The sequence below is a fragment of the Macaca nemestrina genome, chromosome 10, assembly GCF_043159975.1.
Source record: "Macaca nemestrina isolate mMacNem1 chromosome 10, mMacNem.hap1, whole genome shotgun sequence".
Taxonomy (NCBI): Eukaryota; Metazoa; Chordata; class Mammalia; order Primates; family Cercopithecidae; genus Macaca; species Macaca nemestrina.
In genome coordinates, this window is record NC_092134.1 from 86,812,950 (window position 1) to 86,828,027 (window position 15,078).

The 15,078-nt window shown below is 37.5% G+C and overlaps 1 protein-coding gene across 4 annotated transcripts in view; it reads left to right on the top strand.

Moving 5' to 3' along the window:
* Positions 1–8,643, top strand: part of LOC105470084 (solute carrier family 38 member 4) — a 68,230-nt gene extending 59,587 nt beyond the window's left edge. For 3 of the 4 annotated variants that reach the window (XM_011721823.3, XM_011721824.3, XM_011721822.2), the window contains exons 14-16: positions 3,851–3,995; positions 4,869–4,966; positions 6,465–8,643. In XM_011721823.3, coding sequence (XP_011720125.1) covers positions 3,851–3,995; positions 4,869–4,966; positions 6,465–6,566 — 345 coding nt within the window. In that variant the 3' untranslated portion in view covers positions 6,567–8,643. Of the gene's footprint in view, positions 1–2,322; positions 2,679–3,850; positions 3,996–4,868; positions 4,967–6,464 lie in introns of those variants that run through there. The other variant, XM_011721825.3, reaches the window with a different exon arrangement.
* Positions 8,644–15,078: the final 6,435 nt, after the last annotated feature.

A 15,078-nucleotide genomic window follows, 5' to 3' on the forward strand; every position in this document is an offset into this window, starting at 1 on the left:
AAAAGTTGTTATTGGTGCTTTTGCTTGTTTATTTCATATAACTTAGAGCTCAGATTTTCAATGTGTCAAATGCTGACTCACAGCATGTTTCTCCTGACAGTTTATTTCATCTAAGGAACTCTTGACCAATAAGAAGTTTATTTACTTGCCTTGATATCACCACATATTAATAATAAAACAAATAAAACCTAATCTGGATTAAAATCTATCAGCTTTAGACTGGGGTTTGTTTTTCTCTACTTCATTTATTATCTTTCTTTTCTCCAATCAGGTTAGTTTTTTCCTTCTTAGTAAAAGGTGCATAGTAACTGCTTGTAGGATTTGTTGAACAAGTGAATATATGAAATGAATTAAGATAGTGTTTTCAGTAGCAGCCCAACATTTCTTTCTCTCTTAGTAGTGGGCAGGGTATCTATTATGGAATGGCACCTCCTTCCAGAGGACTGATCATGCCATTTTCAGCTTATGCTTCCCTTTATGCAGTAAAGTTCCCATATTTCCATAAAGAACAGGAAACTAAATAATGTTAATGGATATATCATGAACACACACACTCAAATTTCACCTGCTGTGCCTTTGAAAAAAGATCCCTAGCTACTTGTATTTCATCTTATAGTTAAAATCATTCTTTTCACTTATGTTGCCTTCAGATCTGTTTTGAAGTGTATGTAGATATCGACATAGAAATGCAGCATATATTGCTATGAACTGCAGTGGAGTAGTGATTCGTAGGTATTTCCAACATCCTTGCCTTAAGCAAACCTGCAAAATCAAAGTGTGAGCTCTGTCTAAACAATGGGAGAGGCTTTTCTTTTTTTTTTTTTTTTTTAAAGAGTTAGAGCTAAGACTCTCACTTCCTCCTGTTCCTCCACATTTTTGACCTTCACATTGGGCCCCTGCATCAGAATACAGCACGACCTAACAGGATCCTGTTCAGGACTCTTTCTCTGGAAATAACAGATGTTTTCTCTAGAGCTGCGTAGACCTTAATGGAATCATTCTGGGTCAGAGGCCCTGGATGGTGCTGGGGACCTCCCCTCACCCACAGCATCTGACCCACATTTCCAGGTTCCTAGCAACTTGTGTCAGTAAAGAAAAGGGCACATAGCTAAGTGTAAGAGCAGGTAAGTTTCGGTGGGAATCAGCAGTGGCCTGCCCTGGCAAAGGTAAACAACTGCTGGGGACTTTTGGTCCTAGGCTCACTCCTCAGGGAAGCACTTTAACGTGGATTGACCAGCACGTTTCCTTCCTGATCTTTTCCCCCACCACCACCACAAGCCTAGTACCTCCCTCCCTCTTTACTCTGTTGCCCTCTTCAGGAATGCATTGGAAGCCACCTTCAGTTCTGTTTGAAGTTTTCTTATTCCTTATTCACAAAGAGGAGGAAGCATTTGTGTTTACTCCAACCATTCTACCTATTATTCCCATAAACTTTCTGTACTCTCATATCATCAGGCCAAATGTTAGTCTTTCTGGGAGCCAGGAGGCTGCCTTCCCATTCAGAGGCCCTGGACATACAGGACTGCCTCTAACTCACTCGAACTCAGCTTATTGTCCTGAATGCACCATTTTAACGAATGACTACAAAACAAACTGTGACTATTTTCTGAAAATGAACCTATATTTCATACTTGTTTATTCTATCTGTTTAACACTGTGAAACAAAGTGTCCTCAAGCACTATGTATATACCATAAAAAGCTTATTTTAAGCCTACCAATTAGACCAGTTTTGACAATATTGAATAAGCACTAATTGCAGATCATAATGTAGAATTATAGGCTGCTGAGGAAAACAATATCACACCATTTGCTTTCCTCAGTTTACTTTTCAGAATGAGTTTCATAACGTTCACTAATCCAATTTTTAAAATTCTTTACAAAGTTATTCTTAAACTATTTCCAGAGACTATCTGGTTTGTCATTTTAGAAATGAAATTGCCTTTTCAGCCTAAACAGATGGCTTTAATTTTTGGTGGAGTGGTATAAAAGGAATGTCACATGAGAAATTGCAAGCTATTTAGTTTGAATTTTTTGTCATTCATACATGTTTCAAAATATATTTGATGTTTTCCCTCTTTTAAATGAGTTCCCATCTCTGCACCTTAAGTGACTTCAGAACTAAAATTTCAAAGTGAAAATCAATCACAGCATTTCCAAAAATGTGAACTCCTGGCTTAACCGAAGCATTCACTTACTGGAAAGCTGATAGAGTAATTCCACTAAGTCAAAAAAGTGTCCTCTAAAAGATTCCAAAGATAAGAGTGTTTTCAACTTTGTTAAGCTGTACAAACACAAATGCCACTCCCTCCCTCTGCCCACAGGATCTTTATCCAGTTACAACAGAGTAACTTGAGCAGCTGCTGCAAAGTGAGCCTCTCTTGACCCTTCGCCTACTTATTTCAACTGCTGAAGTAGGGCTGAAATCTGTCAAGGATCGTGAAGGGAAGGAAAAGATTCCTACTATTCAATTTAATTTAAGCTTTTATTGAGTGTCTGCTGTGTGCACAACACTGAGCAAAAAAGTCTGAGGAATGGTTAGATTATTAGGTCCTATTCCTTACCTTTCACAGATTTACAATCTATTGATAGGGAGATGTACAAAGGAGAGAAAGAGGAAGGAGCAAACACAAAAACATCAAAACTTTAAGATGCCACCCTAAAATTTTATTTAAAAATGTTAAATAGGCCGGGCGCGGTGGCTCAAGCCTGTAATCCCAGCACTTTGGGAGGCTGAGACAGGCGGATCACGAGGTCGGGAGATCGAGACCATCCTGGCTAACACGGTGAAACCCCGTCTCTACTAAAAAAATACAAAAAAAAAACTAGCCGGGCGAGGTGGCGGGCGCCTGTAGTCCCAGCTACTCGGGAGGCTGAGGCAGGAGAATGGCGTGAACCCGGGAGGCGGAGCTTGCAGTGAGCTGAGATCTGGCCACTGCACTCCAGCCTGGGCGACAGAGCGAGACTCTGTCTCAAAAAAAAAAAAAAAAAAAATGTTAAATAAAATGCAAAATTAAGGAAAACCTGGATTTGTAAAAATTCCTTTCACAATCTTGTGTAAATCAATTCAGTGCTTGCCCTTAATGTTTCATCCAGTCTGATGAGACATGTTTCATGATCAACAAGGGTTTTACTGTGTTTCTTAATTATGTGTCTTACCTGTTATCTCTTTCTGACTGAGATTATTTTTGACAATAAATTCTGAAAACTAAGGAAGTGAACACATAAAATATTGTCTTATAAAGTACGCTAAGGAAAAAATGACACTCCATCTCAAATATCAAAAGTTAGCATCAAGACTGCACAACAAGATGAAAGTACAGTCATGTACTTAAAAATGTGGACATATTCTGACAAACGCATCTTTAGGCAATTCTGTCATTGTGCAAGCATCATAGATTGTACTTGCAGCCTAAATGGTGGAGTTTACTATACAGTAAGGCTATATGGCATAGCCTAGTACTCCTAGGCTACAAACCTGTACAGCATGTTACTGTACTGAATAGTGTAAGTACCTGTAACACAATGATTAAGTATTTGTGTACTCAAACATAGAAAAGGTACAGTAAAAATACAGTATTACAACCTTAGGGTATCACTGTCTTATATGTGGTCTGTTGTTGACTGAAATGACCATACTTAATACCACTGAACTGTACACTTAAAAATGGTTAAGATGGTAAGTTCTATGTTATGTATGCTTTATAATAATAAAAAATTGAAAAAAAAAAGCATCAAGATCTTTTCTGGGAAAAAGAAAAAGAAAGAAAATGCATTAGAGTGATGAGAATATTTGAAATAATAAAGTAAAAAACAAATAAATGATCTTGCCTTTGAACTTTCTTGTTTAAGATTCGTACATCAGTGACCACACTGTTATTTCCCAAAAGACCCTTCAGCTGGATACGACATTTCCTAATTGCAGCCATGCTTATTGCACTTAATAATGTTCTGGTCATCCTTGTGCCAACTATAAAATACATCTTCGGATTCATTGGTGAGTTTCAGAAAGGCTTCAATTTGATCAACCCAAACTCACGCCCCATTAAATGGTGGACAGGGAACCAGTGCTGGGTCATCCAGATCCCCGTCTTTCTCAGGCTCACGGATTCCCTTTATCCCTGTGAGGCTCTGGTGATTGAGCTGGTCACTTTCTCTTCCTCCTAAGTGACACTGGGAGCTACCTTATAGGTCATTTAGTCAAGCTGCTTTTTCTGACAGATGAGGAAACTGACCCTCATAGAAGTCAAGTCATATGCCTTGGTGTGGACCCAGGATTTGGACTTAGGTATTAGCTCTGTCATCAGGAAAAGAGGAAGATAGATTTTACCTACCAGAAGCTCTCTGATACTATGAGTATCAACTGAACATTAAAAGGTATCTTCAGAGGAATAGGAGGTTGATTATGTAAAATGTATTATTAGTATTTCCCATAACTGCATGGTCCATTAATTTTCATTCTACTCATTGAGGGGTTACTTAAATTTTAAACACAATCTAAAACTTTAAAAGAACCATGTGTAGGCAACTTGAAAAGTAAGAGGTGGATAGGTGTGTCATGAGTTCAGCCACCTTAGTATGTATTTATATTACTAATCCCCTGTAAATTTGTGTTAAATTCAGCCTCTTGTTGCTTATTATTGGTTGCATATACTTATGCAGCTTTGATGTTAGGTACATTTTAATTATCTCTATAAACATATCTTCTATGAATAAATAACCAAGATGAGCTTATGTGACTCGAATGTGTGTTTTTAGTGCTAAGTATAGGATAGCTTTATATTTGGTTTGTTTAAAGTGTGTGCTGGCATCTCCTTTACTAAGACCTGCTGGGTAAGACATTGACCTTGCCCTGTATTTGTCTTCTCAGGGGCTTCTTCTGCCACTATGCTGATTTTTATTCTTCCAGCAGTTTTTTATCTTAAACTTGTCAAGAAAGAACCTTTTAGGTCACCCCAAAAGGTCGGGGTAAGTAAACCTTGCAATTTCCCCCATTATTAGTTGTTCTTCCAAGTAATTAGAATAAACCGGAAAATAACATAGTTCAGAAAAATGAATCAATATACAAGAACCAAAAATCAAAAATGTGCTAGAACTCTCTGGTAGCAGAGAAAGGAGATATATTCTGAAACTCAAATGATTCTACTTCAAATATCGAATATCCTGTGTTGAGTCTGTCATACATGTCAAATAGTAGTAGCCTTTCCCACAGGCACATGAGCTTCAGGCACATAGCAGTGTCCAATACCAAGCTGCTGTTGCACTATCCTCAGAAAATCATGCAAGAAGGAATTAGACTCTCTAGCGGTGTTATGGAATAATTTAAATATTTTGGTCATGGTTGTTAGTTTTGCAAAGCCAAAAGAAAGATGTTGCTTTTATTTTCCCCTCCGTAGTGCCTGTTGTCCCTGGTGTGGACTAAGATCCAGCACAGAACCATTCATCGTTCTGTTAACTTCTTTAGATACAAAATACGGTCTTGTTAAATCAGGGAGTATACATTTCTTTTCCATAAGACTACTATAGAAACAAATGCTAGAAATAATTGTTTTTCCAATAAGGAAACACTATCTTTCACTCCTTAATAAAGTCATGTTAAGACTTGAAAAGAATATTTCTTACTGAATCACTCTGAATTTTTCCCTTGAAGTCATTTACCTTTGGGATGTTTCAGGGACTTCAGGATAGTTTGGTATCAAAAGGTCCATCCAGCAGCTTGCCCCCAAATTTTAACTCTATGTAGCCCATCTTGCTTGGATTTTTACAGCAGTGTGAACTTGGCAAATTACTTGTCCTGTTTGTGACCTACTTTCAGTTTGGCCAATTGTGAAATGAGTACAATTACCTCCTAGACCCTTTCTAGTGAAAAATTTTTAGTTGCTGCTTTCTTATATGTAGAATTAGGAGGTATGTGATAAAATGTAAGGCCTCTTCTAGTGTTAAAATGCTGAAGAATTTTATATGTAGGTATGTACATATGTCTTTATATATATGTGTGTATATTATATGTATGCACACACACACACACACACATACACTTTTTGTTGCCACATCTTTTAAGCTTTTGGTTTTGTTTGCTTTATAAAATTAGAATAATATCATATAGGCTATTCTTTTATAACCTGCTCTTTTTCACCTAAAAGGTTGTAAGCATTCTCTAGATTGTTGAATTTTTTTTCTGTTCTTTGATTTTTAATAATCACAGGGTATTCCATCTTCTTGACGTACCAAATCAATTAACTGTTACTCCATTGTTGAACCTATAGGTTGTATATCTCCACTGTATTCGTCTTCCTTCTCCAATTAGGATTCGAAATTGACTGATCGGTTAGGCCTGGGCATCTGAGCTATTAAGAATAATATGGCTCAATATATAGATCAGATTGCCATATTATGTAAATAACTAAAAAACAAATTGTACTAAGTATGGTTTCTGTGTTCCTAACAAAGTCTCTCTGAATTATAGGCTTTAATTTTCCTTGTGATTGGAATCATCTTCATGATTGGAAGCATGGCGCTCATTATAATGGACTGGATTTATGATCCTCCAAATTCCAAGCATCACTAACACAAGGAAAAATACTTTCTGTTTCTATTGGAAATGGTTGCAAGTTATACTCCAAAAGACATTTGAATTATCTTGATTGGAATGTTATTCATAGGAAATAACAGGAAGATTCCAAAGACGTTTACCAGTAATATCACTAGGCACCTGTAGAAGAGGAAAATCACTGTTTTTGTCAAGGAAGGTTGTGTGAGTGTTTAAAATAAAACCTGTGGTGCACATTTCTACCCAGGTCTTACAAGAACAGTGTGAGATGATGAAGGTGTATTTTTGCTGCTTTACGAGCAGAATAAGGGTAACTGCATGTAACAGTCATCAGATAGTACTCTTTCCCCTGCTGTCTCCTCACCCTGCACTCCCTAAAAAAGTACCAAACATTTGTATTCTCAGAACATCAAACAAAAATGTCCTGGTGGCAAAGCTATCACCATTTAACGCCTTCTCTCAGTCTTGCACCAAACTCTCTGGTCTGTTTACTAACAGAGGCAAAAGGCATGTCTTAGGAACTGTTTCTGTAAGGTACATGAATGGTCAGACACCAGTCTAGAGCATCTTACTGTCAACAACAAAATGTTATTTTGCCCACCCTGTTTGTGACATTGAGTTAGTGACTTCTATATTCAATAGATTTTTTTTGTAAACGTTAAAACATCTATATTTAAATGTTAAAACACTAAATATAGAGAGGGGTTTTATTTCAATCATAGAGCAACAACAAAAATAATGCTGATAGCTAAACTGCCTGTTCTAGAGAGCATCTGCTTTTTCATGTTATTCCTAAATCCTCTTGTCATACTTTTGTCATTGAACAATGCTCTCCCTCTCGTCTTCCATCCTCATTCAGAATTTTAAGAAGACCACAATCATGTGGAAATACACTACCCAGTATTGTTTGATACATTTTTATTTGATAAATATTCAGTGCAGGAAACTGTGATTTGCTATATGTTTATGTATATAATCTTATTCTGTAGTCATCAGAATGTTAATGTATGGTACATTTGATTTTTATTTTTTACATGTGTAGTTTTCTTTCTTCACAAAGCATTTATATTTTTGGGGGTGGGTGCAGGGAATTAAGTTGGTGGGCTCAAAAATCCATTCATATGTATCTGTCTACAAATGTCTGGGGATAATTTAAATTTGAAACCTAAGTTATATATAGTTCGGCAATGCTCTTCTTCAATATTTACAATAATAGGATGATCTACAAGAAAATAAGTTCCTTTTTGCAAATTATTATCAATACTAAAGTTGCTCTTTTAATTTAGCATGTCTAAAATAGGATTTAGTTCAGTTTAACTCACACAGGTGTTTGTTGACATTCATTGGCCATTTAATACAATGTTGAGTGGTTCTCCATAAAAGTGTAAGTGCTAACACTACAAAGAAATGCACACAATCATTCTCGCTCACTTCTATAACAAACTTACATAAAATGGATTTAAAAATTCCTACTCACAGCCTAAAATTTCTGGAGTTTACTACTTTTATTTTCAAATCATAGTAAGAACACTTGTGTATTTTATATTTTAGTAAAGCCAATTATGAAATACAAGTATCATACATGTATGATAATACTAAATCATATTTCAATGAACTTTCTGGACTGTGCCTAAGAAAATATATTGGTTTTATGCATTATTTTCTAGAGGTATAATACCATAAAATGGTGCACTGTGCTATGGAAATTGAGCATTACTAGAAAGTATCATAACTTTTGAGCTACTATTATTTGAAAAAAATCTGCCAAATAGCATCATTAAGAAATATTTACATTTTCACTCATCTAAAGAGTATACAAAAATAGAAAATGGAAAAAGGTATCTTCTGAATGTTCAAGAGCATCCTATACTGCCAAATAATAAAGCACCATTTTTTCTTCATAACCAAGATTAAAATTCATATATACTGCAGGGCAGACATACATATTATAACTTGTGCTGATTAACCCCATTTGTAAACAGATGAAAATTTTATTTTCTTATTTCATTTATAAGATGGCTCAATGTATTGGGAGGCTTCTTTTTTATTACAGAAAGTGTATATTGGTATGTAATAAATTAACTTTTCAAATGACTATGATGTGATTTTTGATCTATTGTTAAAAGAATGCTGTGTTATTTGTACATGAAACAAAATTTAAAATCCAAATACTGTCTTTCTTATATTGGTGTATGTTCCATTTTCATTGTTACCTTTGACACAAAACTAACATTTATAGCCATCATCATGAAAATAATTGCCATCTTATTTTGACAAAATAGATATTTAATCCTAAATTATTATGATTATAATTTTGGTATAACATGTATACCACTTAGAGTGAATTTGGAAGAAATGAGTCTTTTATGGTTAGTTCAAAAGAATCCATTGAAGATGGAAAATGAGAGAATAGAAGAAACATGTGAATAGTAAAATAAAGAGCAGAGAAAATATGGAGGCAGGGAAAACATGCGAGTCCTAAGGATTGATTATGAATGAACAATTAGGGGGATTGATGAGTCATAGGGTAAGTATATGCTTAACTTTATAAGAAACTTCCACATAGTTTTCCACAGTGTTTCTACCATTTTCATTTCCACCCATACTACATACGACTTCCACTGACTCCACAGCCCTGACGACATTTGGTGGTGTCTTTTGTACTTTAGCCTTTCTAGTGGGTCTGAAATGGTGACTCATTGTGATTTTCATTTCTGCTTCTCTGACAACTAATGTTGAAAGCTTTTCATGTGTTTAATGGTCACTCATATATCTTCTTTTGTGAAGTGTGTATTCAAATCTTTTGCCCATTTTTAAAATTTAGGTTTTGTCTTTTTATTGTGTATTTGTAGAAGCTCTTTAAATATGGATCTATGTATGTCCTTTGTCAGATTGCTAATATATTTTCCCAGTCTATGGTATGGCTGCTTATTTTCCTAAAGGTGTCTTAATCACATCTTCCTGGGGACAGGTCAGTATAGCTCAAAGGTTTGCAATTTATGTCTTAATGAGATAAGATTAATCAGAGTGGTATAGTCATAATTAAATGTTTTGATGTCCTGGGCCTATATAGGTAGGAATGGATCATCTAACCAAGATGCAAAATAATAATAATAATAATAATAATACTTAGAAAAACTTATTTTAAATTAAACATCTTTATAAAAGCAAACTAGATAGCATACGTTAAAGCTAGCCACAAGGCAAAAACTATACCAAGAAAAAAATAAAAGAAATTTTAAAAAGCAGCCTCAGAAGCCTCTTGATATGGTAGGGATCTGTGTCCCCACCAAATCTCATGTAGAATTGTAATCTCTAATCTTGGAGGTAGGGCCTGGTGGGAGGTGATTGGATAATGGGGGTGGTTTTTCTTTAACACCATCCCTTTTGGTACTGTCATAGTGAAAGCGAGTGAGTGATCTCAAAATCTCATTGCTTAAAAGTGTGTGGCACTTCCCCCTTCTTTCTCTTCCTCCTGCTCTGGCCTTGTGAAGTGCCAGCTCCCTCTTCACCTTCCATCATGATTGTAAGTTTCCTGAGGCCTCCCCAGAAGCTAAGCAGATGCCAGCATCATAATTCCTGTACAGCCTGCAGAACCATGAACCAATTAAACCTCTTTTCTTTATAAATTATCCAGTCTCTGGTATTTCTTTATAGCAGTATGAGAATAAACTAATACACCTCCTATCCTCCAAACTTAAATCCTAAACTTTAATTTGTTGCACACCTACTCTTAAAGATTGACTAAAGGAAGTTCTTCAAACACAAAGTAAATGATAAAAGGACAAATGTTGGAGTATCAGGAAAGAAGAAGAAACGAAGGAAAGATAAGAAATATGGGCACATACATAAGACTATTCTGTTCTTAATGAGTTTTATAAATACATTTTTGATTGGAAAAAATTACTGATATTCAAGACAAAGTTTCTTTTAATGGGGAAGGTAAGGGACCTAAATAAAAGTAATGTGTCTACACTTCATTCAAGGTGGTTAAATGCTGATACCAATAGACTGCAATAAGTCACATATGTCTAATGTAATATACAAAACAACCACTATAAAAACTATACACAGACGTACATTCAACAACACTATAAATCAATTAAGATGAATTTGTAAAAAATGTTAAATAACGCCCTGGAACCCAAGAAAAGCAAAGCAGGAACAAGAACCAAAGAAAACAAATAATAAAATGGTAGCCTAAACACTAATATATCAATAATTACCTTATAAGCTAGTGGTATGAATATACCAATCAACAGAGATTGGAGAGTGAATAAAAACCATGACCCAACTATATGCCATTTATAAGAAATTTACTTCTAATTCAATGACATAGCTGGTTGAAAATAAAAGGATGGAAAAAATATACATTAAAAAATTAATAATAATATAAAGAAGGAGTATCTATACTAATATATGGTAAAATAGACTTTAGAGAAAATAAAATTACTACAGGCAAGAGGTGTCCATCTTATCATGAACATAAGAATAAAGGATCAATTAATCAGGAAGAGATAAGCCTAAGTATGCACACACCAAGTGATAGGCTTCAAAACACACGAAGCAAAAACTGATAGAGCAGAAAGGAGAAGTAGGTATATCTGCATTGTAGTTGAGGACTTCAACACCCACCTTTCAGAAACTAATAGAACTACTAGATAGAAAATTAGCAAAGATATAGAAGATATAAACAACACAATCAACCAACAGGTTCCAATTGATATATATATAGAGAGAGAACATGGAACAGTCTACCAGCAACAGTGGAAAACACAGCTTTTTCATATTCCCATAATAGGCCATATTCTGGGACATAAAACAAACCTTACAAATTTAAAAAAATTGAAATAATACAGAGTTTTTTTTCTGACCATAAAGGAATCAATTAAAAATCAGTAAGAGGCAATAGCAAAATGTCTAAATAAATGAAAATTAAACAACACACTTCTATATTACCCATGGGCCAAAAAAGAAGTATCAAATGACATTTAAAAATACCTCAAGCTGAATGAAAATTTTAAAGTCACATATTAAATATGGAGGATGCATTCAATGCAGTGCTAGGAGGAAAACTGATAGCACTAAATGCTTGTATTAGAAATGAGGAAAAGTCAACCAGGCACAGTGGCTCACGCCTGTAACCCCAGCAGTTTGGGAGGCCAAGGCAGGTGGATCACGAGGTCAGGAGATCGAGACCATCTCGGCTAACACGGTGAAACTCCATCTCTACTAAAAATACAAAAAATTAGCTAAGTGTGGTGGTGGGTGCCTGTAGTCCCAGCTACTCAGGAGGCTGAGGCAGGAGAATGGCATGAACCCAGGAGGCAGAGCTTGCAGTGAGCCAAGATGGCGCCACTGCACTCCAGCCTGGGCGACAGAGAGAGACTCTGTCTCAAAAAAATAAGTAAATAAAAATAAAAATTTAAAAAAAAAAAAAAGAAATGAGGAAAATTCTCAAGCCAGCAATCTAAGTTCCCATAGCAAGAAACTATGCTGATGGATTGATGAAAGGGTAAAGCTGCTGCTAAGATAATAGAATTCCCCATTTTGCTGTGCAGAAAATGGAAAAAATGAAATTGGATTATTTTACCAAATAATTACTTGCCTATGAAAAGTACTCATCAAATGGACCATTTTCTATTTTAAAATGTGATAAAATGAAGTACTGTTTAGTCATGCTTTGTTAGTATTTTGGAAAGTTGTTTAGAATCAAGGGTTGACTCAATTATATTATTTTACTACTGACTCCAGCTCTTCTGATGGGAGAGTAGAAAAATCAGGGACTGGCCGGGTGCAGTGGTTCATGCCTGTAATCCCAGCACTTTGGGAGGCCAAGGTGCACAAATCATGAGGTCAGGAGAATGGCTAACACAGTGAAACTCCATCTCTACTAAAAATACAAAAAATTAGCGGGACCTGGTGGCATGCACATGTAGTTCCAGCTACTCGGGAGGCTGAGGCAAGAGAATCGCTTGAATTGGCAGGCAGAGGTTGCAGTGAGCCAAGATCGCACCATTGCACTCCAGCCTGGGTGACAGAGAGAGACTCTGTCTCAAAAAGAAAAAAAAAGAAAAAAGAAAGAGAAAAAGAAAAGAAAAAGAAAAAAAAAAAACCAAGGATTGAGGCTCTGGAAGTCTGAATGCTAGTCAGCACCTCCTGCCAGGTGATCCTGGGAAAGCCCTTCCCTCCATCCAATCTCTACCATCAGAAAACACCAAGGAACTGAACTGGATCATCCCGAGAGACTCTCTGGGTCAAAAAAGGAGGCTGCAGCTAGTGGGAAACTTATCAAGTGAGAGTTGTGAAACAGCTGGGTTCCTATGATATTTTAAAATATCACCTAGGCCAGGTGCAGTGGCTCTAGCCTGTAATCTCAGCACTTTGGGAGGCCAAGGTGGGCAGATCATCTGAGGTCCGGAGTTTGGGACCAGCCTGGACAACATGGCGAAACCCCACCTCTACTAAAAATACAAAAATTAGCCAGGGGTGGTGGTGCACCTTTAATTCCAGCTACTCAGGAGGCTGAGGCATGAGAATCGCTTGAACCCGGGAGGCAAGGTTGCAGTGAGCCAAGATTGCGCCACTGTACTCCACCCTGGGCGATAGAGCAAGACTCTGTCTCAAGAAAACAACAACAACAACAACAACAACAGCAGCAACAACAACTCCCTGAAAGACAGATTGCCCCACAGATTGGGCAGAATCTTGTGTTAAAGCAGAGGGTCCAGATATGACCTACTGGTTTATACAACTCTTCAAATCCCAGCCCTGTGTTTTTCTTACCAGTGACACATACACTGCTATGGACTGAATGTTTGTGTTTCCCCCAAATTCATATGTGGAAGCACGACCCGCCAATGTGATTGTATTAGTCTTTTTTCACACTACTAATAAAGACATACCAGAGACTGGGCAATTTACAAAAGGAAGAGGTTTAGTGGACTCACAGTTTCACTTGGCCAGGGAGGTCTCACAATCATGGCAGAAGGTGAAAGTCACCTCTCACATGGTGGCAGACAAAAGAAGAATGAAAACCAAGTGAAATTGGTTTCCCCTTATAAAACCATCAGATGTCATGAGACTTATTCACTATCATGAGAACAGTATGGAAGAAACCACCCCCATGATTCAATTATCTCCACTGGGTCCCTTCCACAACATGAGGGAATTATGGGAGCTAAAATTTAAAATGAAATTTGGGTAGGGACACAGCCAACCATACCATTCTGCCCCAATCCCTCCCAAATCTCATATCCTCACATTTAAAAACCAATCATGCCTTCCCCAGCAGTCCCACAAAGTCCTAACTAATTTCAACATTAACTCAAAAGTGTGCAGTCCCAAGACAGCACAGGTCTCTTCCACCTATGAGCCTGTAAAATCAAAAGCCAGTTAGTTATTTCCTAGATACAATGGGGGTACAGGTATTGGGTAAACACAGCCATTCCAAATGGGAGAAATTGGCCAAAACAAAGGGGCTACACCCATGCAAGTCCAAAATCCAGGGAGGCAGTCAAATCTTAAGGTTCCATAATGATCTCCTTTGACTCCATGTCTCATAGCTGGGTCATGCTGATGCAAGATGTGGGTGCCCATGGTCTTGGACAGCTACACCCCTGTGGCTTTGTAGGGTACAGGCTCCCTCCCAGCTGCTTTCATGGGCTGGTGTTAAGTGTCCATGACTTTTCCAGGTGAGCAGTGCAAGCTGTTGGTGCATTTATCATTCTGGGTTCTGGAGGATGGTGGCCTTCTACTCACAGCTCCACTAGGCAGTGCCCCAGTGGGGACTCTGTGTTGGGGTACCCACCCCACATTCCCCTTCTGGACTGCCCTAGCAGAGGTTCCCCATGAGTGCCCTGCCCCTGCAGCAAACTTCTATCTGGACATCCAGGCATTTCCATACATCCTCTGAAATCTAGGCAGAGCTTCCCAAACCTCAGTTCTTGACTTCTGTACACCTGCAGACTCAACACCAGTGGAAGCTGCCAAAGCTTGGAGCTTGTACCCTCTGAAACCACGGCCTGAGCTGTACCTTGGCCTTTTTTAGTCCTGCCTGGAGCAGCTGGGACACAGGACACCAAGACCCTAGACTGCACACAGCAGAGGGACACTGGACTTGGCCCACAAAACCATTTTTACCTCCTAGGCCTCTGGGCCTGTGATGGGAGGGGCTGCTGCAAAGGTCTCTGACATGCCCTGGAGACATTTTCCCCATTGTCTTGGGGATTAACTTTTGGTTTCTTATTACTTATGCAAATTTCTGCAGCTGGCTTGAATTTCTCCTCTGAAAATGGGATTTTCTTTTCGACTACATTGCCATGCTGCAAATTTCCCAAATTTTTATGCTTTGTTTCCCTTTTAAAACTGCATGCCTTTAACAGCACCGAAGTCACCTCTTTAATGCTTTGCTGCTTAGAAACTGTTTCTGCCAGAAATCCTAAATCATCTCTCTCAAGTTCAAAGTTCCACAAATCTCTAGGGCAGGAGCAAAATGCTGCCACTCTCTTTGCTAAAATGTAACAAGAGT